This window comes from Staurois parvus, unplaced genomic scaffold (assembly GCF_062004578.1).
Source record: "Staurois parvus isolate SC_StPar_1 unplaced genomic scaffold, SC_StPar_1.0 ptg000063l, whole genome shotgun sequence".
Taxonomy (NCBI): Eukaryota; Metazoa; Chordata; class Amphibia; order Anura; family Ranidae; genus Staurois; species Staurois parvus.
This window is the reverse complement of record NW_028317859.1, coordinates 264,256-290,024: the sequence shown is the minus strand read 5'-3', so window position 1 is coordinate 290,024 and position 25,769 is coordinate 264,256. Positions and strand designations below refer to the sequence as shown.

The 25,769-nt window shown below is 41.3% G+C and overlaps 1 protein-coding gene across 6 annotated transcripts in view; it reads left to right on the top strand.

The window, feature by feature from the left end:
- The window catches only part of EZH1 (enhancer of zeste 1 polycomb repressive complex 2 subunit), a 193,452-nt gene that overhangs the window by 143,526 nt on the left and 24,157 nt on the right, over positions 1-25,769 (top strand). For all 6 annotated transcript variants that reach the window (XR_016311529.1, XM_089668770.1, XM_089668768.1 and 3 more), the window contains one exon: positions 7,594-7,689. Coding sequence is in view for 5 of the 6 variants with exons in the window: in XM_089668770.1 (XP_089524896.1) it covers positions 7,594-7,689 (96 nt within the window). In the remaining variant the exon portion in view is untranslated. The remainder of the gene's footprint in view (positions 1-7,593; positions 7,690-25,769) is intronic.

The window sequence follows — 25,769 nt, the reverse complement described above, 5'->3', positions numbered from 1 at the left end:
TTAGAAATCATGGAGGGGTCTGAAATTCACATTGTAGGTGCATTACCACTCTGAGAGACAGAATTAAAAAAAAATTCAGGAAATCACATTGTATGATTTTTAAAGAATTTATTTGTCTTGCAATGCTGAACATAAGTATTTGAACACCTGAGAAAATCAGTGTTAATATTTGGTACAGAAGCCTTTGTTTGCAATTACAGAGGTCAAACGTTTCCTGTAGTTCTTGACCAGGTTTGCACACACTGCAACAGGGATTTTGGCCCACTCCTCCACACAGATCTCCTCTAGATCTGTCAGGTTTCGGGGCTGTGGCTGAGCAACACGGAGTTTCAGCTCCTTCCAAAGATGTTCTATTGGATTTAGGTCTGGAGACTGGCTAGGCTACTCCAGAACCTTGATATGCTTCTTACGGAGCCATTCCTTGGTTATCCTGGCTGTGTGCTTCGGGTCGTTGTCATGTTAGAAGACCCAACCACGACCCATCTTCAATGCTCTGACTGAGGGAAGCAGGTTGTTGCTCAAAATCTCACAATAAATGGCCCCATTCATCCTCCTTAAGACAGTGCAGTCATCCTGTCCCCTTCGCAGAAAAGTACCCCCAAAGCATGATGTTACCACCCCCATGCTTCACAGTAGGGATGGTGTTCTTGGGATGCAACTCCATCCATTTTTTTCCTCCGAACACGACGAGTGAAGTTTAGAACAAAAAGTTCTACTTTGGTCTCATCTGACCACATGACTTTCTCCAATGCCTCCTCTGGATCATCCAGATGGTCATTGGCAAACTTCAGACGGGCCTGGACATGTGATGACTTGAGAAGGGGAACCTTCCGTGTAATGCATGATTTGAAACCATGACGGCGTAGTGTTCTACCGACAGTGACCTTTGAAACTGTGGTCCCAGCTCTCTTCCTCCCTTGTAGTTCTGGGCTGATTTCTCACCTTTCTTATCATCAGTGATACCCACGAGGTGAGATCTTGCATGGAGCCCCAGTCTGAGGGAGACTGACAGTCATCTTTAGCCTCTTCCATTTTCTAACAATTGCTTCAACAGTTGATCTATTTTTACCAAGCTGCTTGGCAATTGCCCCGTAGCCCTTTCCAGCCTTGTGGAGGTCCACAATTTTGTCTCTGGTGTCTTTGACAGCTCGTTGGTCTTGCCCATGGTAGTAGTTGGCGTCTGACTGACTGTGGGGTGAACAGGTGCCCCTTAAGAGCTCAGACAGGTGCTATTAAGTTAGATTTATGAGTGGAGTAGAGGTAGACTTTTTAAAGGCACAGTAACAGGTCTTTGAGAGCCAGAATTCTTGCTGTTTCTTAGGTGTTCAAATACTTACAGTGGGGATCGAATGTTTGGGCACCCCAGCTAAAAATTTGTATTAATGTGCATAAAGAAGCCAAGGAAAGATGGAAAAATCTCCAAAAGGCATCAAATTACAGATTAGACATTCTTATAATATGTCAACAAAAGTTAGATTTTATTTCCATCATTTACACTTTCAAAATAACAGAAAACAAAAAAATGGTGTCTGCAAAAGTTTGGGCACCCTGCAGAATTTATAGCATGCACTGCCCCCTTTGCCAAGCTGAGACCTGCCAGTGTCATGGATTGTTCTCAATCATCGTCTGGGAAGACCAGGTGAAGTCAATCTCAAAGGTTTAAATGCCCAGACTCATCTGACCTTGCCCCAACAATCAGCACCATGAGTTCTTCTAAGCAGTTGTCTAGAAAACTGAAACTGAAAATAGTTGACGCTCACAAAGCTGGAGAAGGCTATAAGAAGATATCAAAGCATTTTCAGATGTCAATATCCTCTGTTCGGAATGTAATTAAGAAATGGCAGTCATCAGGAACAGTGGAAGTTAAAGCAAGATCTGGAAGACCAAGAAAAATATCAGACAGAACAGCTCGCAGGATTGTGAGAAAAACAATTCAAAACCCACATTTGACTGCACGATCCCTCCAGAAAGATCTGGCAGACACTGGAGTTGTGGTACACTATTCCACTATAAAGAGATACTCGTACAAATATGGTCTTCATGGAAGAGTCATCAGAAGAAAACCTCCTCTACGTCCTCACCACAAAAATCATCGTTTGAACTTTCCAAATTAACATATAGACAAGCCTGATGCATTTTGGAAACAAGTTCTGTGGACCGATGAGGTTAATATTGAACTTTTTGACCGGAATGAGCAAAGGTACGTTTGGAGAAGAAGGGGCACAGAATTGAATGAAAAGAACCTCTGTCCAACTGTTAAGCATGGGGTTGGATCAATCATGCTTTGGGGTTGTGTTGCAGCCAGTGGCACAGGGAACATCTCACGAGTAGAAGGAAAAATGGATTCAATAAAATTTCAGCAAATTTTGGATGGTAACTTGATGCCATCTGTGAAAAAGCTGAAGTTAAAGAGAGGATGGCTTCTACAAATGGATAATGATCCTAAACAGACCTCAAAATCCACGGGGGATTACATCAAGAGGCGTAAACTGAAGGTTTTGCCATGGCCTTCACAATCCCCTGACCTCAACATAATTGAAATCTATGGATAGACCTTAAAAGAGCAGTGCGTGACAGACAGCCCAGAAATCTCAAAGAACTGGAAGACTTTTGTAAGGAAGAATGGGCAAAGATACCTCAAACAAGAATTGAAAGACTCTTGGCTGGCTACAAAAAGCGTTTACAAGCTGTGATACTTGCCAAAGGGGGCAGTACAAGATATTAACTCTGCAGGGTGCCCAAACTTTTGCAGATGCCATTTTTTTGTTTTCTGTTATTTTAAAAGTGTAAATGATGGAAATAAAATCTAACTTTTGTTGACATATTATAAGAATGTCTAATCTGTAATTTGATGCCTTTTGGAGATTTTTCCATCTTTCCTTGGCTTCTTTATGCACATTAATACAAATTTTTAGCTGGGGTGCCCAAACTTTCGATCCCCACTGTATGTTCAGCAGTGCAAGCCAAATAAATTCTTTAAAAAATCATACAATGTGATTTCCTGAATTTTTTTTTTTTAAATTCTGTCTCTCAGAGTGGGAATGCACCTACAATGTGAATTTCAGACCCCTCCATGATTTCTAACTGGGAGAACTTGCAAAATCGCAGGGTGTTCAAATACTTCTGTTCCTCACTGTAGCTTATGTTTAGTGAGATGTGTCCCTTGTACTGCTTATATAGCAGAAATATTCGTCTGATGTCCCCCACCCCCCATCCCCCAGCACACTCTCCTGGTGCGGCAAGGGTTAATATTCCCACTGCCGCACTCTTCCAGTGCAGTGGAGGTTAATGGTACTAAGGGAGCTTTAACGGGCACTCATCTAGAGTACCTGACTATGCCCGCCCTTTCCGTCCAGCTCCTCCAGCAGATGATATTGCAGTTTGTATGAATGAAAATCTCTGAATAGAGGATGGGCAGAGTAATCACTGTATTACTGCCACCAACAACATCAGATAGTGTGTCATGGTCAGTTAGCACCCCTCCCAGCCAGGGTCAGCTAGCGTTAGACTGCCCGCACACTATCGCAATCACGCTATAGGTCTCTGATCACCGCCATTACTGGTGTTGTGTTTGCACGAATCAATATACTGATCACGATCAAAACTATACTAGTGCTCCCTTAGTATAGTGTCCCCAAAAACGTGGTGTTAGCAGCCCCTCTGCTGTTTTTCACAGAAGAGTTGTATCAACTTCTTGTGGGCCACAGCACCCACCCAAATTCAGCTCTGCCAAACAAATCGCATAGAGAGCTAACACGGTTTCCGAATTTTAAACTTTTTTGGGCCTACTCCCAACATGGGCAATACAAAACAGAATGAATTGCGGTCATATTGGTCCATAGACCTGATTCATTATATGCCCATGTTCTCTGCTGCCATGACCAGACATAGATATGAGACGATAATGCGCTTCATACATTCCAGTGATAACACTCTCATAAAAAAAAAGAACACATTACATATATGAAAATCAATCAGGTCAGTCACCTAAAAGTGTTTTATGAGTATAACACTCAAAAACAGTTCTTAAACCAACATCATCACGCCAATAAAGTAAGATAATGGAAATAAAACATTAGGTGCTGCTATTAATAATAATAATACACTGTAAATAATAAATGTGACAAACCAAATAACCACAAATAATAGCGCAATCCTAAACCAAATCAATAAATATATAAATAACTAAATATATCCACCACCATATATGTGCAAAAATATTCAGTGTTAAATCTTATATAGGAAGTTCCCATATAGTCCATTCAGAAAAGTCCATATATCAATGATCCTCAATAAATGAGGATCAAGTAATGAGATCCTCCTTCACCAATGTGATATCCAGTGCACAAAACACCCCATCAAAATGCACGCTCACCATGTGCTGGTGATAAATCAGCATATTATTTTATATCCAGCATTCCACCAGACAGGCTCCAACTTAGGGAAATCCTCTCATATCCAATTAGCACACGTGAATGAAAAAAATACTCACCATAGTGCAATATCATCCAGCAAATTTATTGTAAAAAAACCCTCTTTAAAAACCGCACTCACAATCAGCAAATATACAAACAGCGTTTGTTATTATTCAGAGCTGCAAGCTCTGTAACCAGTGTCTCACCAGCCTTCCTGCACTCAAGTTGGCGATAGTGCGATCACGTGGTCCGGACACGTGCATCAGCGTGCGTAGTGACGTCACCGGTTAGTCACACCCTAACGCGTTTTGTCCAATGACTTCTGAGGGAGTGGTAAGCAGTGTATGGAGGGTGCTCTTACAGAGCCACCTCCTTCCTAATTGGCCCAATCAATAAAACACCTGAAGGTGTAATGTTGTTACTTAAGCATAATGGTGTGTATATATCGGATTATGCTTAAGTAACAACATTACACCTTCAGGTGTTTTATTGATTGGGCCAATTAGGAAGGAGGTGGCTCTATAAGAGCGCCCTCCATACAGCAGCTCCATATATTTATTTATTGATTTGGTTTAGGATTGCGCTATTATTTTTGGTTATTTGGTTTATCACATTTATTATTGTTTACATTACATATATGCCCAACAAGGATCAGCAACGTACGGTATGTCACTTGACTTTGAGTGGTTATACTAGGATGATGCCTGCAGCTACAGGCATAATCCTGGTATTGTTTTTTTCAGCTGGCGGTCGGCTTTCATGTAAAATCAATCCTAGCGGCTAATTAACTGCTAGATTGCTTTTACAAGCAGCAGGAAGGGACATCTCCCACCACCTACGGCTTTCCTGTCCCACCTAGAAACATGAGAATGCAGCCAGCGCAGCCCTAGAGCTGATTAGAGACCGGAATAGCTCCAATTATCTCTGTGGTCTAAGAAACTGAAAACAACAAGCATTTCATCATTTCAGTTTTGCTGGATACAGCACCCTTTTTAAATTGGGAAAGCATCTGATCACACTGATCACCAAAAAAAAAAAAAATTATAAAAAATATTACACCGAGTAAATAAATACCAAACGATTGGGCAATATATTGTGTTTTTGTGCATTAAAATTAAAAAAAGTGAATATTTTCCAAAAAATATTTGCATTTGAAAAATTGCTGTGCAAATACTGTGTGACATAAAAAAAAATTGCAAAACCCACCATTTTATTTTGTAGGGCTTCTGCTTTAAAAATATATACGTATATACTGTGTGGGGGTTCAAAGTTTCTAGCAAAAAAACTATTTTTTTTCATGTAAATAAAAAGTGTCAGAAAAGGATTATTCTTCAAATGGTTAGAATTGTGTGTGATGTGTGGCATAAGTTTCTAATGATGGCCCTGAAATGCCAGGATAGTAGACACTCCAAGGTATTTGCTAATGGACATGGTGCATATTTTGCAGGTCTCATTTGTTGTTCTATTTTTGGAAAATAGAAGAAAGAAAACTAAAATATATATTTTCTTTTCTTGTGACAAAAAATGGAATCTGCAAAGTACTCGTGTCAGGGCAGGGCTGTGGAACGGACAGGTAGGCCTAGTGGCAGGGTAACGCACTGGCTGACGACAACCACCACCGACAGACCGAAGTCCCTCAGGGCGTGGAGTCTAAGTCCCAGGCTGCCCTTCACCAGGGCCCCTGATGGTGGGGATGGACTTGATGCAGCCAGGAACCAGGTCGCGGCCCCCGAGACACCCCGGCTGCGGTAATGGCCGCCGCCAATGGCGTGTAGCTGGTGAGAATGACAATAGCGTAGTCAGGCAAGCTGGGTCGACAACAACGGGACTAAACGGTACAGAACAGTAGACAGAGAATCACAGGTCACGGGCCGGGTTCAGCAACGGAAGGTCAGATCGAAGGAAAACACAGAGAATGGTCTTAATCACAAGCCGAGTCAGATACTAGAAGAGTCACGAGCGTATACACAGAGCTGTAGGAAGAACAAGACACAAGTGCAAAGAGCATGTGCGGGCCACAGGCTTATATGTCATCAGCCACACCCCTCTGGGGGATGGACCTCAGAGACCTGAAGGCATAAAAGGATTCCCACCATGCACTACAGAATCCAAGATGGACGCCAGCACATGGAGTAACAAAACCTCAGGGAAAAGGTAGGACCTTGACAACTCACCATGCCTCTTATCAAATTCCTTGGGGTGTCTACTTTCCAAAAGGGGGTAATTTGGAGGGGCGGGGAGTATGCACTATCTTGGCATTTCAGGGCTTCCGAAACTATGCTAGGTAATGAGGAAGTGGCATGAGGGAATAGGCTGCCAAAAAGTCTCTCACATGTGGTATCCCCATTATCAGGAGAAGTAATAGAATGTGTTTTGGGGTGTTATTCCACATATACTCATGGCATGTGTGAGCAATATATCATTTAAGTGACAAAAAAATATTAATTTTCCAAAATTTATGGCAAAAAAAATCTTCCGTGGAATCAACATGCCTCTCAGCAAATTCCTTGGGGTGTCTACTTTTCAATAAGGGATCATTTGGGAGGGGGTTGTACTGCTCTGACATTTTAGCACCTTAAGAAATGTGATAGGCAGTCAGTAAGTAAAAGCTGCGTAAATTTCAATTATGTATACCATAGTTTGTAGACACTATAAGTTTCACACAAACCAATTAATATACACGTATTGGGAATTTTTTTTTAACAAAGACATGTACTACATGTATGACGAAATTTGAGTTTATTGGTTATTTTTTATAACAGGAAGTAGAAAATATTGTTTTTCAAAATTTGTGGTCTTTTTTCATTTATATCACAAAAAATAAAAAACCCAGTGGTGATTATTAACCACCAAAAGAAAGCTCTTTTTGTGTGAAAAAAAGGACATACATTTAGTTTGGGTACAGCGTTGCATGACTGCACAATTACCAGTTGAAATAGGGCAGTGCTGAATAGCAAAAAATGGCCTGGTCAGGAAGGGTGGAAAACTTTCTGTGGTTGAAGTGGTTAAGTAAAATTAGGCTGTAAACAGAAAGCTCAGTTTGGATTTAAACAAAATTACTTTGTTTTTCTGCTTTTGCTTCTGTGTCAAGTTTCAGGAGGCTTTTTTTTTTTCTTCAAATTTTGCTATGTTTGCCTTGTGCACTCTTTACATTACTAAATGTCTGTTCTTCTTCTAGCACTTGCTGTTGGCCCCATCTGATGTAGCTGGTTGGGGCACCTTCATCAAAGAGTCTGTCCAGAAGAATGAGTTTATTTCTGAGTACTGTGGTGAGGTAAGTAGTTCATTTTCCCTCACTTAGAAATGTTTGCAGGGGCAGCTGCTCTGACATTGTGCCTAAGTGGCTATCACAGCGATCATGTGACCCGGAATCGGGAGTCCCGGGTTAGAACCCTGGTATTTGTGCTGTGCGGCGTGCTCCCAGCACAAAGGCGGGTGCGCAAATATGCGGCCCCACGAGAAAAAGCCCAGTTCTGTGAAGCTGCATATTTGTGTGACAACGAGGGCAGGGGTTAAGGGATAAAATATAGGGAAATGTGTATGTACAGAAGAGATGTACATTATACACCAATCAGACATAACTTTATGACCACCCACCTGATATTGAGTAGGTCCCCCTTTTGTCTCCAAAACAGCCCTGACCTGTTGAGGCATGGACGCCACTAGGCCTTTAAAGGTATGCTGTAGTATCTTACACCAAGGTGTCAGTAGCAGATCTTTAATGAAACTTTAATGAAGAAAAATGCAGAAGACACATACTATGTGCTTACCTGCCTCTCTGCACTGTACACTGAGCTGTACGCATTCAGCTCAGTGTACAATTATGGCAATGCCAAGGTGACTGAATTCTCACATATGCACGGGAATTATGTAATCTCAACCCGGCCAGTTAGAATGGCTGGGGGGTTGATATCCAAACCCACTGGGCTGAATGGAGATTCAGGACATCACAGCTCCAGTATAGCTCCACTTTAAGTCCTGTAAGTTGCAAAGTGGGGTGTCCTTGGATTGGACTTATTTTTCCAGCACATCCTACACATATTCAATGGATTAAGATCTAGAAAACTCATATCAACACCTCAGACACGTTGTGTTCCTCAAATCATTCTTGAACCATTGTGACAGGGTGTATTATCCTGCTGAAAGATACCACTGCCATCAGGAATATGGTGTACTTGGTCACCAACAATGTTTAGGTAGGTGGTACATATAAAAATAACATCCACACAAATGGCAGCACCCAAGATTTCCCAGTAGAACATTGCCTAAAGCATCACACTGCTTCGACCACTTTGCCTTCTTTTCAAACGGCATCCCGGTGCTGTTCCCCATGTAAGCGATGCATACACACCCGATCCTCCACATGATGTAAAAGAAAACATGATTCATTGGTCTAGACCACCTTCTTCCATTGTGTTCTGATGCACATGTGCCTGTTGTAGGAGCTTTTGGTTGTGGGCACAGGTCAGCATGGGCACCCTGACTGATCTGCGAATATGTAGCCCCATACACAAATTGAAATGCCCATTTTTCTGCTTTCAACACATTTTTTTTCCCTGACATACACTTAAAAGCACACCATACTTTCTCTGTATGCCAGTCATCTGGATTTTTGCTGCCCTGCTAGCTCTAGTAGATCAGGAGCATGAGAAGTTTGAAAAAAAAAAAGGACTAGTATAATAGCCAGGTAAATAGCATTTTTAGAAGATGAGGTCAAAAATGGCAGCTCACAGATTTCCTTTAATCCACATGTGTTATGTAATTGTGCCATGTTTAATGTAGCGTATACAGTCTTTTTTATGGATCTTAATAGACTCCATAACAGGATTCAACTTCTGAAACTGTGCTGTGGAAAAATCCCCAAGAAGTGTCACATCCCGGACACCAGAGACCAAATAAAACTAGCAACCAACTAGATTTATTTATACCTTTTCAACCTGCACTAGAAAAAATGTCACTGGATAAAATCTTAGCTTCCCACTTTTTGCTGTAGAGAATACATAATAATACACGTTTAGTTACTTAATCAAAACACTTCTAAAAGGAAAAAAAAACAGCAGATTTCCAGGCCATCACAATGTTTTACCTCTGCACCTAAGTATTCGATAGTGCTCACCTCTCTGTTTAAAGGAATAACATTGTTTATTTAGAATGTTGTGGGGAAAATTTAACCCTAAAAATTTTAACAGTGTCTTTAACTACTTGCCCTGCAGAGGATTTCCCCCCCTTCCTGACCATGCCATTTTTTGCGATATGGCGCTGCATTACTTTAATGAACAATTGCACTGTCATGCAACGCTGCACCCAAATGAAATTTATGTTCTTTTTTTCCACAAAAATGGAGCTTTCTTTTGCTGGTATTTGACCACCTGTGCAGTTTTATTTTTTGCACTATAAATAAAAATAGGCCAACAATTTTGAGAAAAAAAAACTTTTTTGACTTTTTGCTATTAAACATGTCCAGTAAAAAAATCAAATTTCATCATAAATTTAGGCCAAAATGTATTCTGCTACATGGCTTTGCAAAAAAAACTCAATACGTGTAAATTTATTGGTTTACTTGAAAGTTATAGCATCTACAAATGGTGGTATATATATTGGAGTTTTTTTAACTAGTAATGGCGGTGATCAGCAACTTATAGCGGGACTGCGGCGGGCATTCTGATACTAGGGGGAAGTGACTTGGTGTCACTGACATCCCCAATGACACCAATACAGTGATCGGTCCTAATATAAACCACTGACACTGTACTAATGGCACTAGGCATGAAGGGGTTTAACTTCTGGGGTGATCAAAGGGTTAACTGTGTGTTGTTTCACTATGGGGGCTGTGTGCTTCACTGTAAGCACACTGCTTTGTATGGCTCTGGTATGCAGAGCCATAAAAAACTGTGCTGTGACTGACAGGGGAGAGATCTGTATTGCTTACATGCAGGTCTCTCCTCCGTTGGAGATACTCGGTGATCACACAAATGGCGGCACAGGTAGGGCGCTTGTTCCCCCTACCTGATACAGCAAAATCACGTATATATACGTGATTTTGCGCACCTGTGCTGCCCTGTACCAGTATTTCTGCTATAGGGCAGCGCGGAACTGGTTAAATTGAGCTGTAGGTTTTCCAAAAGGTACGCTGAATCAATAGGTATTTCTTGATTGTACAGTAAAGGGTACAGGACTTTGCATATAACCCATGGCTAAGACTAGCTACTGTACTTTCTGGTGATTGGACAATGGCAAAAAAAATTTTGCAGAGACATCCACAGTATAACCCCTCTCATTCCTAGCAACCCTCAGTTTTTTGCTAGTGTCCTTCGGTATTAGACATGTCTACTGAGAAAAGATTACTTCTTATATGTTGAGATTCCTTAGTGCTCAATAGCCACTGCTGCTCTCTTTCAGCAGCTTTCCAGATTTGTTAACTCTCTGGGGAACTATACTGTATGTGGGCGCAAGCTGTAATTAACTCGTTCTTTTCTGCTGTGGTCTGAGAGTAAGACTGATTAAAGAAGAATTTCGGGATAGGCAAAAACCCATTAGTACACCACCCTACACAAAACACTAAACAGTTAATATAGGTGTGCGCACGCAGGGGGGCGAGGGTGCTTTTTTTTTTTTTTTTTTTTTATTATTTTTACACTGTCCCTTTCATTTTTTTTTTATCACTTTTAATGCTATAGCAGAGAATGCAAATATCACCTATAACTTCAATGGGCATTGCCATATATTCTTTTTTGAGAAATCTAGGGTCTATCAGACTCTAGATATCTCCTCTGCCCTTATATTATCTAATCTCTGATCGGTGTGATCAGATGCTTTCCCTATTTACAAATGGTGATGTTTATATCCTATGAAAATGAAGTGATAAAATGCTCGTAGCTTCCTATTTCTTAGACTATAGAGATGGTCTCCAATCAGCTCTATGGTCAACTGGTAGAAGCACTGGCTGCATTCTCAGGTTCCCCCGATGGCACGGGATTGCCTGAAAAGGCCGTGAAAGGCAGCGGGGGAGGGGGGGCATCATCTCCCGCTGCTTGTAAAAGCAATCCTGCAGCTAATTAGCCACTAGGATTGCTTTCACATGAAAGCCCATCGCCGGCTGAAAAAAACAATACCAGGATGATGCCTGCAGCTGTAGACATCATCCTGATATAACCATTCAAAGTCCAGTGATGTACCAGTACGTCGCTGGTCCTTGTTGGGTATATATGCTATGTTCTTCTTTTTTTTTTTTGTATGCAGCCTGTGGGCTGAATGAAAAAAAGAAAAGAAATCTCTGCCAGAAAAAGTGTGTGGTATGCCCACCATTAGAATAAACCGCCCTGCATCCATCCACTTCTAATGGTGGGCACACATTAGGTCACACGGTACCACATGCACCAGTTCCAAGATTGTACAAATGTCTAAATAGTGGCACACTTGAATAAAAATGGTCCACGTATAAGTGGTACCCCATATGGAAAAAGGATGACACCAAGTCCCAAACTATCTTTCCACTACTCCCCATGTAGTCTTGACATCCGGGGAGCTTTTTCCCTTGTAAATCCGAACTTACTGATTCCGGGTTGGGCAGTGAATGGAGCAAGTACGGGTGCTGCAGAATTTGTGGGCTGCCAATCGGGATTTGCAAGCACATCCGGAAGGACACCAGGGGCTCTACAGGCCTGTGTGCGAATTCTTGGTGGTTGCAGGACAATACTTGTGCTCACCACCGCACCAGCTTGTACTGCACTTATGGGACTCACCACGTCACCAAGTGACACTGCAGTGCTGGTATGTGAAAGACCAGGATGTACTAGGCCGCTGGTGATTGCCAGTTCACCAAAAGGTAGCGTGGCACTAGTACTGGCACTCTGCTGCATATGAGAGTCATCATGCATGTGAGGTATCGCCGTGAACGTCAGATCAAGGGCAGTAATTCTAACCGTAGACCTCCTCTGTAAATCTAAAATGGTAGCTTGTAAAGGCTTTTAAAATGTTGCCTATGGATATTAAAAACGTATGCAGTTTATCACCATTGCACGGGGCATACTCAGTTTTAAAGCATGTCATGTTTGGTATCTATTTACTTGGCATACCATCATCTTTTATATTTTACCAAATAATTGGCCAATATCTTGTGTTTCTGTACATTAAAAGTAAAGAAAGTGTTTGTTTTTTTTAAATTGCGTTTGAAAAATCGCCACGCAAGTACTTTGTGACATAAAAAATTGCAGCACCCACCATTTTATTCACTTCGGTGTTTGATTTAAAAATGTTTAGGGGTTTAAATTAATTTCCTAGCAAAAAATACCGTTTTTTTTTTTTTTTCTCCATGTGAACAAGTAGTGGCAGAAAAGGCTTGATCTTCAGGTGGTTCAGGTTTTTTACACAAAATTGTCACTTAAATGATTTATTGCGCACACATGCCATGGGTATATGTGGAATTACTCCCCAAAATATATTCTGCTACTTCTCCCGGGTATGGGGGTACCACATGTGAGAGACATTTTGGCAGTCTAGCCGCATACAGGACCCCAAAATCCAATAAGCACTTTCAGGCTTTTAAAGTACTTTATTTCCTCATTACACTTTCTGACTACCTATCACAGTTTCGGAGGCCCTGAAATGCCAGGATAGCACCAAACCCCCCCAAATGACCCCTTTTTTGCAAAGTAGACACTCCAAGGAATTTGATAAGAAGCATGGTGAGTATTTTTCTCGTTTGTTGCCACAAGTTTTTGGAAAATGAAGAAAGAAAACAAAAACTTTTTTTTTTTTTTTTTTAATATTTCAAAACCTTGTGAGAAAAAATGAGATCTGCAAAATACTCACCATGCCTCTTTTTAAATTCCTTGAGGTGTCTATTTTCCAAAAAGGAGTCATCTGGGGCGTCCAAAACTGTGATAGGTACTGAGGAAGTGAAATGAAGTTACGCACCTTCAGGCTTTCAAAGTGGTCATTCAATGTCAGGCTCCTGTATGTGGCTAGGCTCCAAAAAAGTCTCACACGTGTGATATCCCCATACTCAGTAGAATTAGCAGAATGTATTTTGGGGTGTAATTCCACATATACCCTTGTTTAAATGACAAACTCATGTAAATGCAGAAAACACAATTAGTGATATAAATAGATAAAATGGAATGAATCCCAACATCTCTTGTATATACAAAGCTTAATACAGTGAAGGAAATAAGTATTTGATCCCCTGCTGATTTTGGATGTTTGCCCACTCACAAAGAAATGATCAGTCTAAAAATCGAATGGTAGGTATACACTGAGAGACAGAATAGCAACAAAAAAATTCAAAAGAAATGCATGTCTAACAAATTATGCACTGATTTGCATGTTCATGAGGGAAATAAGTATTTGATCCCCTTCACAAAACATGACTTAGTACTTGGTGGCAAATCCCTTGTTGGCAATCACAGAAGTCAGACATTTCCTGTAGTTGGCCACCAGGTTTGCACACATCTCAGGAGGGATTTTGTCCCACTCCTCTTGGCAGATCCTCTCCAAGTCTTTAAGGTTTGGTGGCTGACGTTTGACAACTTGAACTTTCAGCTCCCTACACAGATTTTCAATCCGATTAAGGTCTGGAGACTGGCTAGGCCACTCCAGGACCTTAATGTGCTTCTTCTTGAGCCACTCCTTTGTTGCCTTGGCTGTGTGTTTTGGGTCATTGTCATGCTGGAACACCCATCCACGACCCATTTTCAACGCCCTGGCTGAGGGAAGAAGGTTCTCACCCACAGTTTGATGGTACATTGCCCCGTTCATCGTCCTTTTGATGCAGTGCAGTTGTCCTGTCCCCTTAGCAGAAAAACACCCACAAAGCAGAATGTTTTCACCACCATGTTTAACAGTTGGGATGGTGTTCTTGGGGTCATAAGCAGAATTCCTCCAAACACAGCAAGTTGAGTTGATGCCAAAGAGCTCGATTTTGGTCTCGTCTGACCACAGCACTTTCAACCAGCCGTCCTCTGCATCATTCAGATGTTCAGTGGCAAACTTCAGACGGGCCTGGACATGTGCTTTTTTGAGCAGAGGGAGCTTGCGAGCACTGCAGGATTTCAGTCCTTGCCAGCATAGTGTGTTATCAATTCTTTTCTTGGTGATTGTGGTCCCAGCTGCCTGGAGATCATTGACAAGATCGTCACGTGTAGTTCTGGGATGATTCCTCACTATTCTCATGATCATTGACACTCCACGAGGTGAAGACCTTGCATGGTGCACCAGACCTAGGGAGACTGACAGTTGTTTTGTGTTTCTTCCATTTGTGAATGATTGCACCAACTGTTGTCACCTTCTCACCAAGCTTCTTGGCGATAGTTTGGTAGCCCAGTCCAGCCTTGTGTAGGTCTACAATCTTGTCCCTGACATCCTTGGACAGCTCTTTGTCATGGTGGAGAGTTTGGAATCTGATTGTTTGATTGCTCCTGTGGACAGGTGTCTTTTATACAGGTAACAAAATGAGATTAGCAGCACTCCCTTTAAGCTTCTAATCTCAGTTTGTTACTTGTATGAAAGACACCTTGTAGCCAGAAATCCAGCTGAATGATAGGGGATCAAATACGTAGTTCCCTCATGAACATGCAAATCCGTGCATAATTTGTTAGACATGCATTTCTTTTGAATTTTTGTTGCTTTTCTGTCTCTCAGTGTTACAATACACCTACCATTCAATTTGTAGACTGATCATTTCTTTGTGAGTGGGTAACCATTCAAAATCAGCAGGGGATCAAATACTTATTTCCTTCACTGTAAATTATATTCCCCCTATAGACTTATAAATACTTTAAAAACCACATGTAAATTCATACAAATAAACTAATATAAACAAATGCAAAATTCAAAAAGAGTCCCAAAATATCCAGTGAGAAATTTCTTTCTTCAAAATATCGTGTTTTGTGACATGCATATGTCATGCGTGCTCAATATAAATTTGCTGATGTGCAACACCAAAGTGAACCATCACCTTCCAATGCTACCACTTACCTCAAGGATTGACCCACACAAAGGTAAGGTAAGGTCCATCACACTTTCCCGACACTCTGGGTGTAACTACTGCCAATATTCCTCCAATTGGCTTGTAATAGGTAAGTGACACTTTAAGACTGCAAGACTCCAGCCAAATCAATGTAAAAAATAAAGATCACATGGTGCAGTATCAGAGTAACTCCTTATCATTTATTAGCTAGTTGCTGACCACAGATAGCTGAATGACGGCTGCACTGCGGCCGGTCAGTTCTGGGAGGGCGTCATATGACGTCCTCCCAGAAAGCTCTCTCCTGCACGCCCCGGTGATCTCCGTGATCGATTTGGTCTGGTAAGGAAGGGGGTATACGTGCCTGGTAAGCAAGTGTTTAAAAGAAGATTAAAAACACAAGTATGGTGCACTTGTAACATCATGTCAGGGCTCCTGGGTATGACCAGAGGTATGTGACTGACGCAGGGAAACGCAGGCTTCAGATATGTTATAAACAATATAATTTATTGACACTAACAATACAAACATAAACGCAGTGCAATACTAAAACATAACACAGTGCAAACAAACCAAACCAACCACCCACAGATAACAGTACATACAATGCAAGCGTCGTCAGGCAGGCCGGGTCAATATCAATCGGGCAGGTAGGTACAGGGGGAGCAAGCGGAGAATGGTCGGGGTCACAAGCCAGGTTCAGCAGGTAGCGGGCAGAGTTGTACAGAGGGTCAGGCAGAGGGATGGTCAGGAACGAGCCGGGGTCAGAGCAGGAGAAGTCAGCAGAGGTCAGATCAGGCAGGGTCAGCGACAAGACAGGAACAGGATGCAGGAACAGGATACAGGGCCCAGGAAAAACACACACCAAGGCAGAGTCTGCAGGTCTGGCCATCCCTTAAATACACCAGTATAATCAGTTCCAGGTGTTTGACTGGCTGCAAGGTTGAGTCTCTGATTGCTGGGAGCACCCGCTGGCCAGCCCTGGTACTGCAGCTCATAAGGCAGGTGAGTCCCACTATTGCTGGCCAGTCCATTCCTGACACATCCAGTGCACCAGATAGATTACTTGTTTAAATTTCCATTCCAATAGTGTATTGCCCCTCAAGTATTCATATCCCTGGAGTAGTGTCTAAAATGGCCAACCTCACACTTCTGGACGTAATAACGTCTTGTGGCTCTGTCGTCTGATGCGTTTTGTCACAAGATCAGTGACTTAATCATAAAAAATGGTGCTGACATCTAGAGATTTAAAAAAAAAAAAATATATATATATATATATATATATATATATACACACACCTACACTCGCCCAATTGATGTAACAGCAGCCATTTTGCCTATGCTCAAAATGTATAGGTCTTACTAAATATAAACAACTTATTACTCTATGAGCCACTTTCAAAAAGACCAAAAACTAATCAAGATCAAAAAGAAACAAAATTAGTTCACAGGTATTAAAAAACCTGAAAAGTAATCCCCAGGGACAGAACCTTTAAACGTGACCCAGTAAAAAGTTATTTATAACTAATAGAAAATATAAGATAAAAATGGGGCCCATCACATGACTATCATGAATATCCATTCTTTTACATACATACCCACATATAATCTAATTTATTACTTCAGCAAATGCCAGAAAAAACAACACAATAAATAATTTATTTACCGTACAAAAATGCATAAAACCACTAAAATGAGAATAAATATCATCTAGTGGCCAAAAAGTATACAAATCCCTCAGCACAAAATACATTAATGACCCTAAAATAAATGTTCAGACCCTGAATAATTATAAGAAAGTCTTCTATAAAACAATTTAATCAAAATCTAGATTTAAACCCAAAGGAGCCAGTTTCTTAATAAGATAAATCCACTTTGCTTCTTTTTGATTCAGGACCTTAATTTTATCAGAACCCCTCCAATGTCTTATATACTTCTCAATCCCCCAGAACTGAAGGCCAGTCGGATCCTTGTTATGGACCTGTCTAAAGTGTTTATAACATTTCTATTGGGTATAAAAAACACTCTGTCTCTAAACGTGTTTTTGTATTCTCGTAAACAGTTTGCGGTTAGTGTGCCCAATGTATTGCAAGGGCACTTTATACAATATATAACACCCTCTGTGTCACATGTAATACAGTCCTTAACCTCAAATTATTTTTTTGTGACTTCTGAAATAAAAAATCTTTTTCAGGTTTCCTATAGTCCTACAACAGCTGTAGCATATACCACAAGCATGAAAACCCTTTTGGGCAAAAAATGGTACATTATGCATAGGGGAGTCCACTACTGATCTAACAACCTCATCTCTCAGAGTAGGGGCATGTCTATAAATAAATTTAGGGGCCTCTGGGAGTGCTTTCCCTAACAGTTTGTCAGCTTTCAGAATAGACCAATGTTTTTTTTATTATCTTTTCTACCTTTTTGTGTTGGTGATTAAAATCCAAAACAATCGCCGTAGAAAAATCAACATTCCTGTCAGTCCTGTTTTTGTCCTCAATCAGCTCTTTCCTATCTACTTGCCCCACATTTTTTATATGATCCATGATCACCTCCTCCTCATATCCCTTGTTAATAAACCTTTTTCCAAAAATAATAGCTTGCTGGGTGTAATCACTAATGTTAGAACAATTTCTCTTGACTCACAGCAACTGTCCTTTAGGGATATTGTTAAGCCTGGCACTATGATGACCATTATTATAAGGGATGTAAGCATTGGGTTTAAAAAACGTTTTGGTGATAATTGCTTCAGAATCATTAAAAACCCCAATTCTAGATAAGTGATCTTATGTGTACTGACATCCCAGGATAATGCAATATTTTTATTATTCCTATTTAATTTCTCCACAAACACTGCCAACTCTTCCAGTCACCTTTCCATATCAGTACGATATTGTCTATGAATCTGCGATATAGAATCAACTGACTGGGTTTATTGGTGAATATCACTTCACCTTCCATTTAGCCATTAACAGATTAGCAACACTTGGGGCAAAATAAACCCCAATGGCAATTCCTCTAATTTGTTGATCATAGTGCCCCCGTACCAAAAGTAATTATGACCCAGAGAGAAACCAAGGCATTTCACAAGACATCTTTGCTGTCTTCCACACAACTCAGCTTCCCTGTCAAGTGCCCATCTAACCGCTTCCACTGCTTCAGAATGATCAATAATAGTGTATAAAGACTCGACATCTGTCGTAGCAATGATCAGATCCTCACTGACATCCACCTGATTCAAAAGCTGCAATAAATGCTTGCTATCCCTTATTATTATACAGGATTTATATAGCGCCAACAGTTTGCTCAGCGCTTTACAATATAATGGGAGACAATACAGCAACAATACAGTTCAATACAAGAGGGATAGGAGGGCCCTGCTCCTTGGAGCTTACAATCTAGGTTAGATATGCACTAGTTTTGGGGACCACTGGCTGTAAGAATTCACTTATGTACTGACTCATCCTAGAGCAAACTGAACCAATCCAATTTACAATAGGACGTCCTGGGGGATGGTCCTTATCCTAATGAATCTTAGGAAATATATAAAAGGTGGGAACCTTTCGCTACAGGTGAAACTCAAAAAATTAGAATATCGTGCACAAGTTCATTTATTTCAGTAATGCAACTTAAAAGGTGAAACTAATATATGAGAGACTCATTACAAATCAAGATAGTTCAAGCCATGATTTGTCATAATTGTGATGATTATAGCTTACAGCTCATGAAAACCCCAAATCCACAATCTCAGAAAATTAGAATATTACATGCAATCAATAAAACAAGGATTGTACATAGAACAATATCGGACCTCTGAAAAGTATAAGCATGCATATGTACTCAGTACTTGGTTTGGGCCCCTTTTGCAGCAATTACTGTCTCAATGCGGCTTGGCATGGAAGCTATCAGCCTGTGGCACTGCTGAGGTGTTATGAAAGACCAGGATGCTTTAATAGCGGCATTCAGCTCTTCTGCATTGTTCGGTCTCATGTCTCTCATCTTTCTCTTGGCAATGCCCCAAAGGTTCTCTATGGGGTTCAGGTCAGGCGAGTTTGCTGGCCAATCAAGCACAGTAATCCCACAGTCATTGAACCAGGTTTTGGTGCTTTTGGCAGTGTGGGCAGGTGCCAAGTCCTGCTGGAAAATGAAGTCAGCATCCCCATAAAGCTCGTCTATGGAAGGAAGTATGAAGTGCTCCAAAATCTCCTGGTAGACAGTTGCGTTGACCCTGGACTTAATGAAGCACAGTGGACTAACACCAGCAGGTGACATGGCTCCCCAAATCAACATAGACTGTGGAAACTTCACACTGGACTTCAAGCATCTTCCAGTGTGTGCCTCTCCATTCTTCCTCCATACTCTGGGTCCTTGGTTTCCAAATGAGATGCAAAAGTCGCTCTCATCAGAAAAGAGGACTTTGGACCACTGAGCAACAGAGGTCTGTTTTTCTTTAGTCCAGGTAAAACGCTTCTGACATTGTTTGTTGTTCAGGAGCTGCTTGACAAGAGGAATAAGACATTTGAAGCCCATGTCTAGGATCCGTCTGTGTGTGGTGGCTCTTGATGCACTGACTCCAGCCTCAGTCCACTCCTTGTGAAAGTCCCCAGCACTTTTGAATGGCCTTTTCCTGACAATCCTCTCCAGGCTGCAGTCATCCCTGCTGCTTGTGCACCTTTTTTCTTCCACACTTTTCCCTTCCACATAACATTCTATTAATGTGCTTTGATACAGCACTTTGGGAACATCCAACTTCTTTTGCAATTACTTTTTGAGGCTTTCCCTCCTTATGGAGGGTGTCAATGATGGTTTTCTGCACAACTGTCAGGTCAGCAGTCTTTCCCATGATTGTCATTCCTACTGAACCAGACTGAGAGACCATTTAAAGGCTCAGGAACCCTTTGCAGGTGTTATGGCTTAATTAGCTGATTAGAGTGGGATACTTTGAGCCTAGAATATTGCAGCTTTTCACAATATTCTAATTTTCTGAGATTGTGGATTTGGGGTTTTCATGATCTGTAAGCCATAATCATCACAATTATGACAAATCACGGCTTGAACTATCTTGCTTTGCATGTAATGAGTCTATCCCATATATTAGGTTCACCTTTTAAGTTGCATTACTGAAATAAATGAACTTTTGCACGATATTTTAATTTTTCGAGTTTCACCTGTATATTGCCAAAAGCATTGGGACTCCTGCCTTTACACATACATGAACTCTAATGGCATCTCAGTCTTAGTCCGTAGGGTTCAATATTTGTAGTTGGCCCACCCTTTGCAGCTTTAACAACTTCCAGCTCTTCTGGGAAGACTGTCCACAAGGTTTAGGAGTATGTTTATGGGAATGTTTGTGAAGGGATGGATGCTGTTCAACCAACCACAGGAGTCCAATGTTAAGGAATGTTACGTTCTGGCCACACCCTCTAGGAATGTCTGACTATGCTTCCAGAAGCACATTTGTGAGGTCACTGATGTCGGACGAGAAGGCCTGGCTCGCAGTCTCCGCTCTAATTCATCCCAAAGGTGTTCTGTTGGGTTGAGGTCAGGACTCTGTGCAAGCCAGTCAAGTTCCTCCACCCCAAACTCGCTCCTCCATGTCTTTTATGTACCTTGCTTTTTGTGCTTTTTGCACTAGTGCATATTCATGTTGGATCAGGAAGGGGCCATCACCAAACTGTTCCCACAAAGCTTGGAGCATGAAATTGTACAAAATGTCGTGGTATGCTGACGCCTTAGGAGTTCCCTTCACTGGAACTAGGGGGCCAAGCCCATCCCCTGAAAAACAACCCCACACCATAATACCCCCTCCACCACATTTTACACTTGACACAATGCTGTCAGGCAAATATTCCTGGCAACCGCCAAACCCAAACACATCCATCGGATTGTTATCCAGGGAAGCACGATTCATCACTCCAGAGAACACGTCTCCACTGCTCTAGAGTCCAGTGGTGCCGTGCTTTACTCCACTGCATCCAACACTTTGCATTGCTCTTGTTGATGTAAGGCTTGGATGCAGATGCTCAGCTATGGAAACCCATTCCATGAAGCTCTCTACACACCGTTTGTGCTAATCTGAAGGCCACACAAAGTTTGGAGGTCTTTAGCTATTGACTGTGCAGACAGTTGGCAACTTCTGTGCGCTTCAGCATGCGCTGACCCTGCTCCTTTTACTCAGCCTACCACTTTGTGGCTGAGTGGCTGTTGTTCCCAGTTGCTTCTACTTTGTTATAATACCACTAACTGTTGACCATGGAATATTTAGTAGCAAGGAAATGTCATGGATGGATTTATTGCACAGGTGGCAACCTATAGTGGTACCACACTTGAATTCACTGAGCTCCTGAGAGCCACCCATTCTTTCAAAAATGTTTTTAGAAGCAGTCTGCATGCTTAGGTGCTTGATTTTATACACCTGTAGCCATGGAGGTGATTGGAACATCTGAATCCAATGATTTGGAGGGGTGTCCCAATACTTTTGACAGTATAGTGTTTATAAGGAACCAAATATTTACCCTCCCTCTGGTCCAAGATTTTCTCCTTTTTGTCCTTTCTTAACCAAAGAGCATAATTGATTACTTCCTTGTAGTCATCTTTCGACATGGCCACAATACCCCACCCCACCCTTATCAGCCTGATGATCACATCTTTATTTTCTTCCAATAACTTTATGCCTTCAGTAATAAAATGAGGGTCTTTAGCTTTTTTAACTTATAATTTTTCAAGGTCCCCGATCACCATTTTTTAAAAAACATTCACAAATTTCTTATCATTAATCTGAGGGTTAAAAATAGATTTATTGTGAAGTCCGCTATGTTTTATTTCACTGTCCCTATTCCCAACTCCACTCCTCAGGGATTGTGTTTTTAGATAACCAATATTTCTTAACATTCCTAATATATTTATTTACAGTGCCTTGAAAAGTATTCATACCCATTTTTCCACATTTTGTCATGTTACAACCAAAAATGTAAATGTATTTTATTGTGATTTTATGTGATAGACCAACAAAAAGTGACACATAATTGTGAAGTGGAAGGAAAATGATAAATGGTTTTCATCATTTTTTGAAGTGTGGCGTGCATTTGTATTCAGCCCCCTTTACTCTGACACTCCTAACTAAACTAAATTACCTGGGTGTAATTTAATCAGTATAAATACAGCTGTTCTGTGAAGCCCTCAGAGGTTTGTTAAAGAACATTAGTGAACAAACAGCATTATGAAGGCCAAGGAAAACACCAGACAGGTCAGGGAGAAACTTGTTGAGAAGTTTAAAGCAGGGTTAGGTTATATAAAAAAAAAACCCAAGCTTTGAACATCTCACGGAGCACTGTTCAATTCATCATCCAAAAATCGAAAGAGTATGGCACAACTGCAAGCTTACCAAGACATGGCCATCCACCTAAACTGATAGGCCAGGCAAGGAGAGTCTTAATCAGAGAAGCAGCCAAGAGGCCCATGGTAACTCTGGAGGAGCTGCAGAGATCCACAGCTGAGGTGGGAGAGTCTGTCCACAGGACAACTATTAGTCGTGCATGTCGCAAACGTGTGCATCAGAGATGGACACGGTTCAACCATTTTGGCTTCAACCTCCATCTTGGCGAAGGGATTAACCATCCTGACATATATTTTTCCCTCATTCTCCTTCCCCCTCCCTTCCTGAGAGGCCCAGCGACATGTGGCCAGTATGTGTGTGAGTTAAGAATGTCACAGGAGAGTCATAGGAACTGTAAAAGCCCCCAAGAGAGTTGGAGTCTCTTTGTCCACAGAACCTGCCGATTGTAACACCTCCTAAGAGATAAGGCAAGCTTTCTCAGGAGTTGAAAGAGATTCCGACCTCATAAACCTAGCTCAGAGTAGGTGATAGAATCAGATAACCTCTGTTAAAACCGTGTTTTCCCCTATGTCTCATATCTTGGAATATGAGAGACTTACATAAAAACCAGACATATCGTCAGATGGCCAATGAGCAGGCGAACAGTTTGATGGGTCACTCGCCTTGTCTCGGACACTCAGGGAAGCAGAAACATAGATCTTGTGAACCATGCAGTATATAATTTCATAATTCATATCTACTTTATTATGCAGACAAGTCTGAGGATTATCTACCCGCGGGTGGAATGTCACTTGTGCAGATGAAAAGTTATAGGCAAATATGAGTTATGGGAGATTTCTGCTCTAGTTGAGGCATCCACCCATATTTCCACACCCTAAGTGGAGATTGGCCCTTGACTGCAGAGCCACCCCCCTGCTGGGGACTTTAAAACAAACTGTCAGGCCTAAGAGAAAAAAGTTGAAGAATTCTCCCATTTTTTCCATCGTAACATAGGGAGATCAAAGCACCCTTCTGCTCTGAAACTTGGATCTGCTAACCCAGGACTTTGGCAAGTACTTTAACCCTTTCACTTCTCTCTGATACCTCTTTGCTGTGCTATGGTTCTTTGTATATGTATATATATAGTTACATCTTTGTTCTGTAAATATTTTTATTGCTCCTGTTTGACCTTTTAGTAATAAATCTTTCTTTCTGAAAGTGTTGAACTGTTTCTATAGCTCTGTATTGCAACTCACGAATTCCTGCCTCTAAAGAGACACTACTGTTTGTTTAACCCTCTGTATAACAGGCCTGTGTTATGACCGTGTTATGCAGACGATTATTTCAAATATTATAGTGTTATAGCTGATAACGCCGAATTTCCTCTTTCTCTGTACAAAAAGGAGGTGGTGGCAGTGCGAAGGGTTAATTGCGTATTTAACCTGACCCAGTAACAATCGCCCAGGCTCACGGCACATCGATCTGTTGTCCATTAGCTGGAAAATTGTTGTGCAGGGTGCAGCTGGGTGTGTCATTGTTACGCACGTCACATCGCGGTTTTAGATTGGCTAGTCCTTCGGTCACGAGTTTGGTGAGAAGGTCTGGGGTCTGACGCCGCGATCTTGACAGTGCACGCTACAAATCTGGCCTTTATGGAAGAGTGGCAAGAAGAAAGCCATTGTTGAAACAAAGTTCCATTTGCAGTTTGCAAGAAGCCATGTGGGGGACACAGCAAACGTGGAAGAAGGTTCTCTGGTCAGATGAGACCAAAATTTTACTTTTTGGCCTAAAAGCAAAACGCTGTGTGTGGTAGAAAAGTAACACTGCACATCACTCTGAACACACCATCCCCACCGTGAAACATGGTGGTGGCAGCATCATGTTGTGGGGATGATTTTCTTCAGCAGGGACAGGGAAGCTGGTCAGAGTTGACAGGAAGATGGATGGAGCCAAATACAGGGCAATCTTAGAAGAAAACCAGTTAGTCTGCAAAGGATTTGAGACTGGGGCGGAGGTTCACCTTCCAACAGGACAACGACCCTAAACATGGCTGTTTCCCTCCAAAAATTTCCCTCTCTAGATGTGCAAAGCTGCTAGAGACATACCCAAAAAGACTTGCAGCTGTAATTGCAGTGAAAGGTGGTTCTTCAAAGTATTGACTCGGGGGGGCTGAATACAAATGCACGCCACACTTTTCACATATTTGTTTGTAAAAAATTTTGTAAACCATTTATCATTTTCCTTCCACTTCACAATTATGTGCCACTTTGTGTTGGTCTATCACATAAAATCCCAACAAAATACATTTAAGTTTTTGGTTGTAACATGACAATAATGTGAAAAATTTCAAGGGGTATGAATACTTTTTCAAGGCACTGTATGTGCATAAGTATATTAGGAAGTTAAATGTTAAGAAATATTGGTTATCTGACACACAATCTAACACACAATTTGAGATTAGGGACTGTATTACATGTGACAGAGAGGGTATTATATATTGTATAAGGTGCCCTTGTGGTATGCAATACATTGGGCGCACTAAGTGCAAACTTTTTATTTTTTATATTGTAAATTTTTATTAAGGGCCAGTGCCCATTTTTTTTTCAGAACATAGTTAAAACAGCAACACGTTGGGTGTAAATGTTGCAATGAAAGATATAAAGGAAAACAAAAACAGAAGAAATATGAATGTAAATAGACAGCATGGTAAACTGCGCAATACAAAGGCATAAACCAACATAAACCTGCACATCATTGGGCTACATTATTTGTCAAACGCACGTTACCTGGAAAGGTGTCTGGACTATATAAGGGGGGGAGAGGGGGAGAGGAATGATTTCTACCAAAGGGAGAATGATCCCATAGCGCCCAAATAGAGTGAAAGTGACCTGAGTGTTCACCCACTAAAGCTGTAAGGTATTCCATTTCCCTGATTGCAGAGATCGCTCTTAAGAGATGATTTAGTGTAGGAATATCAACTGATTTCCAGAGTTGTGGTATCACCCATCTAGCTGCCGTCAGAATATGTATTCCCAACCTCTTAGATTGCTTAGGGATACCCCTAAAGGGTAGCCCC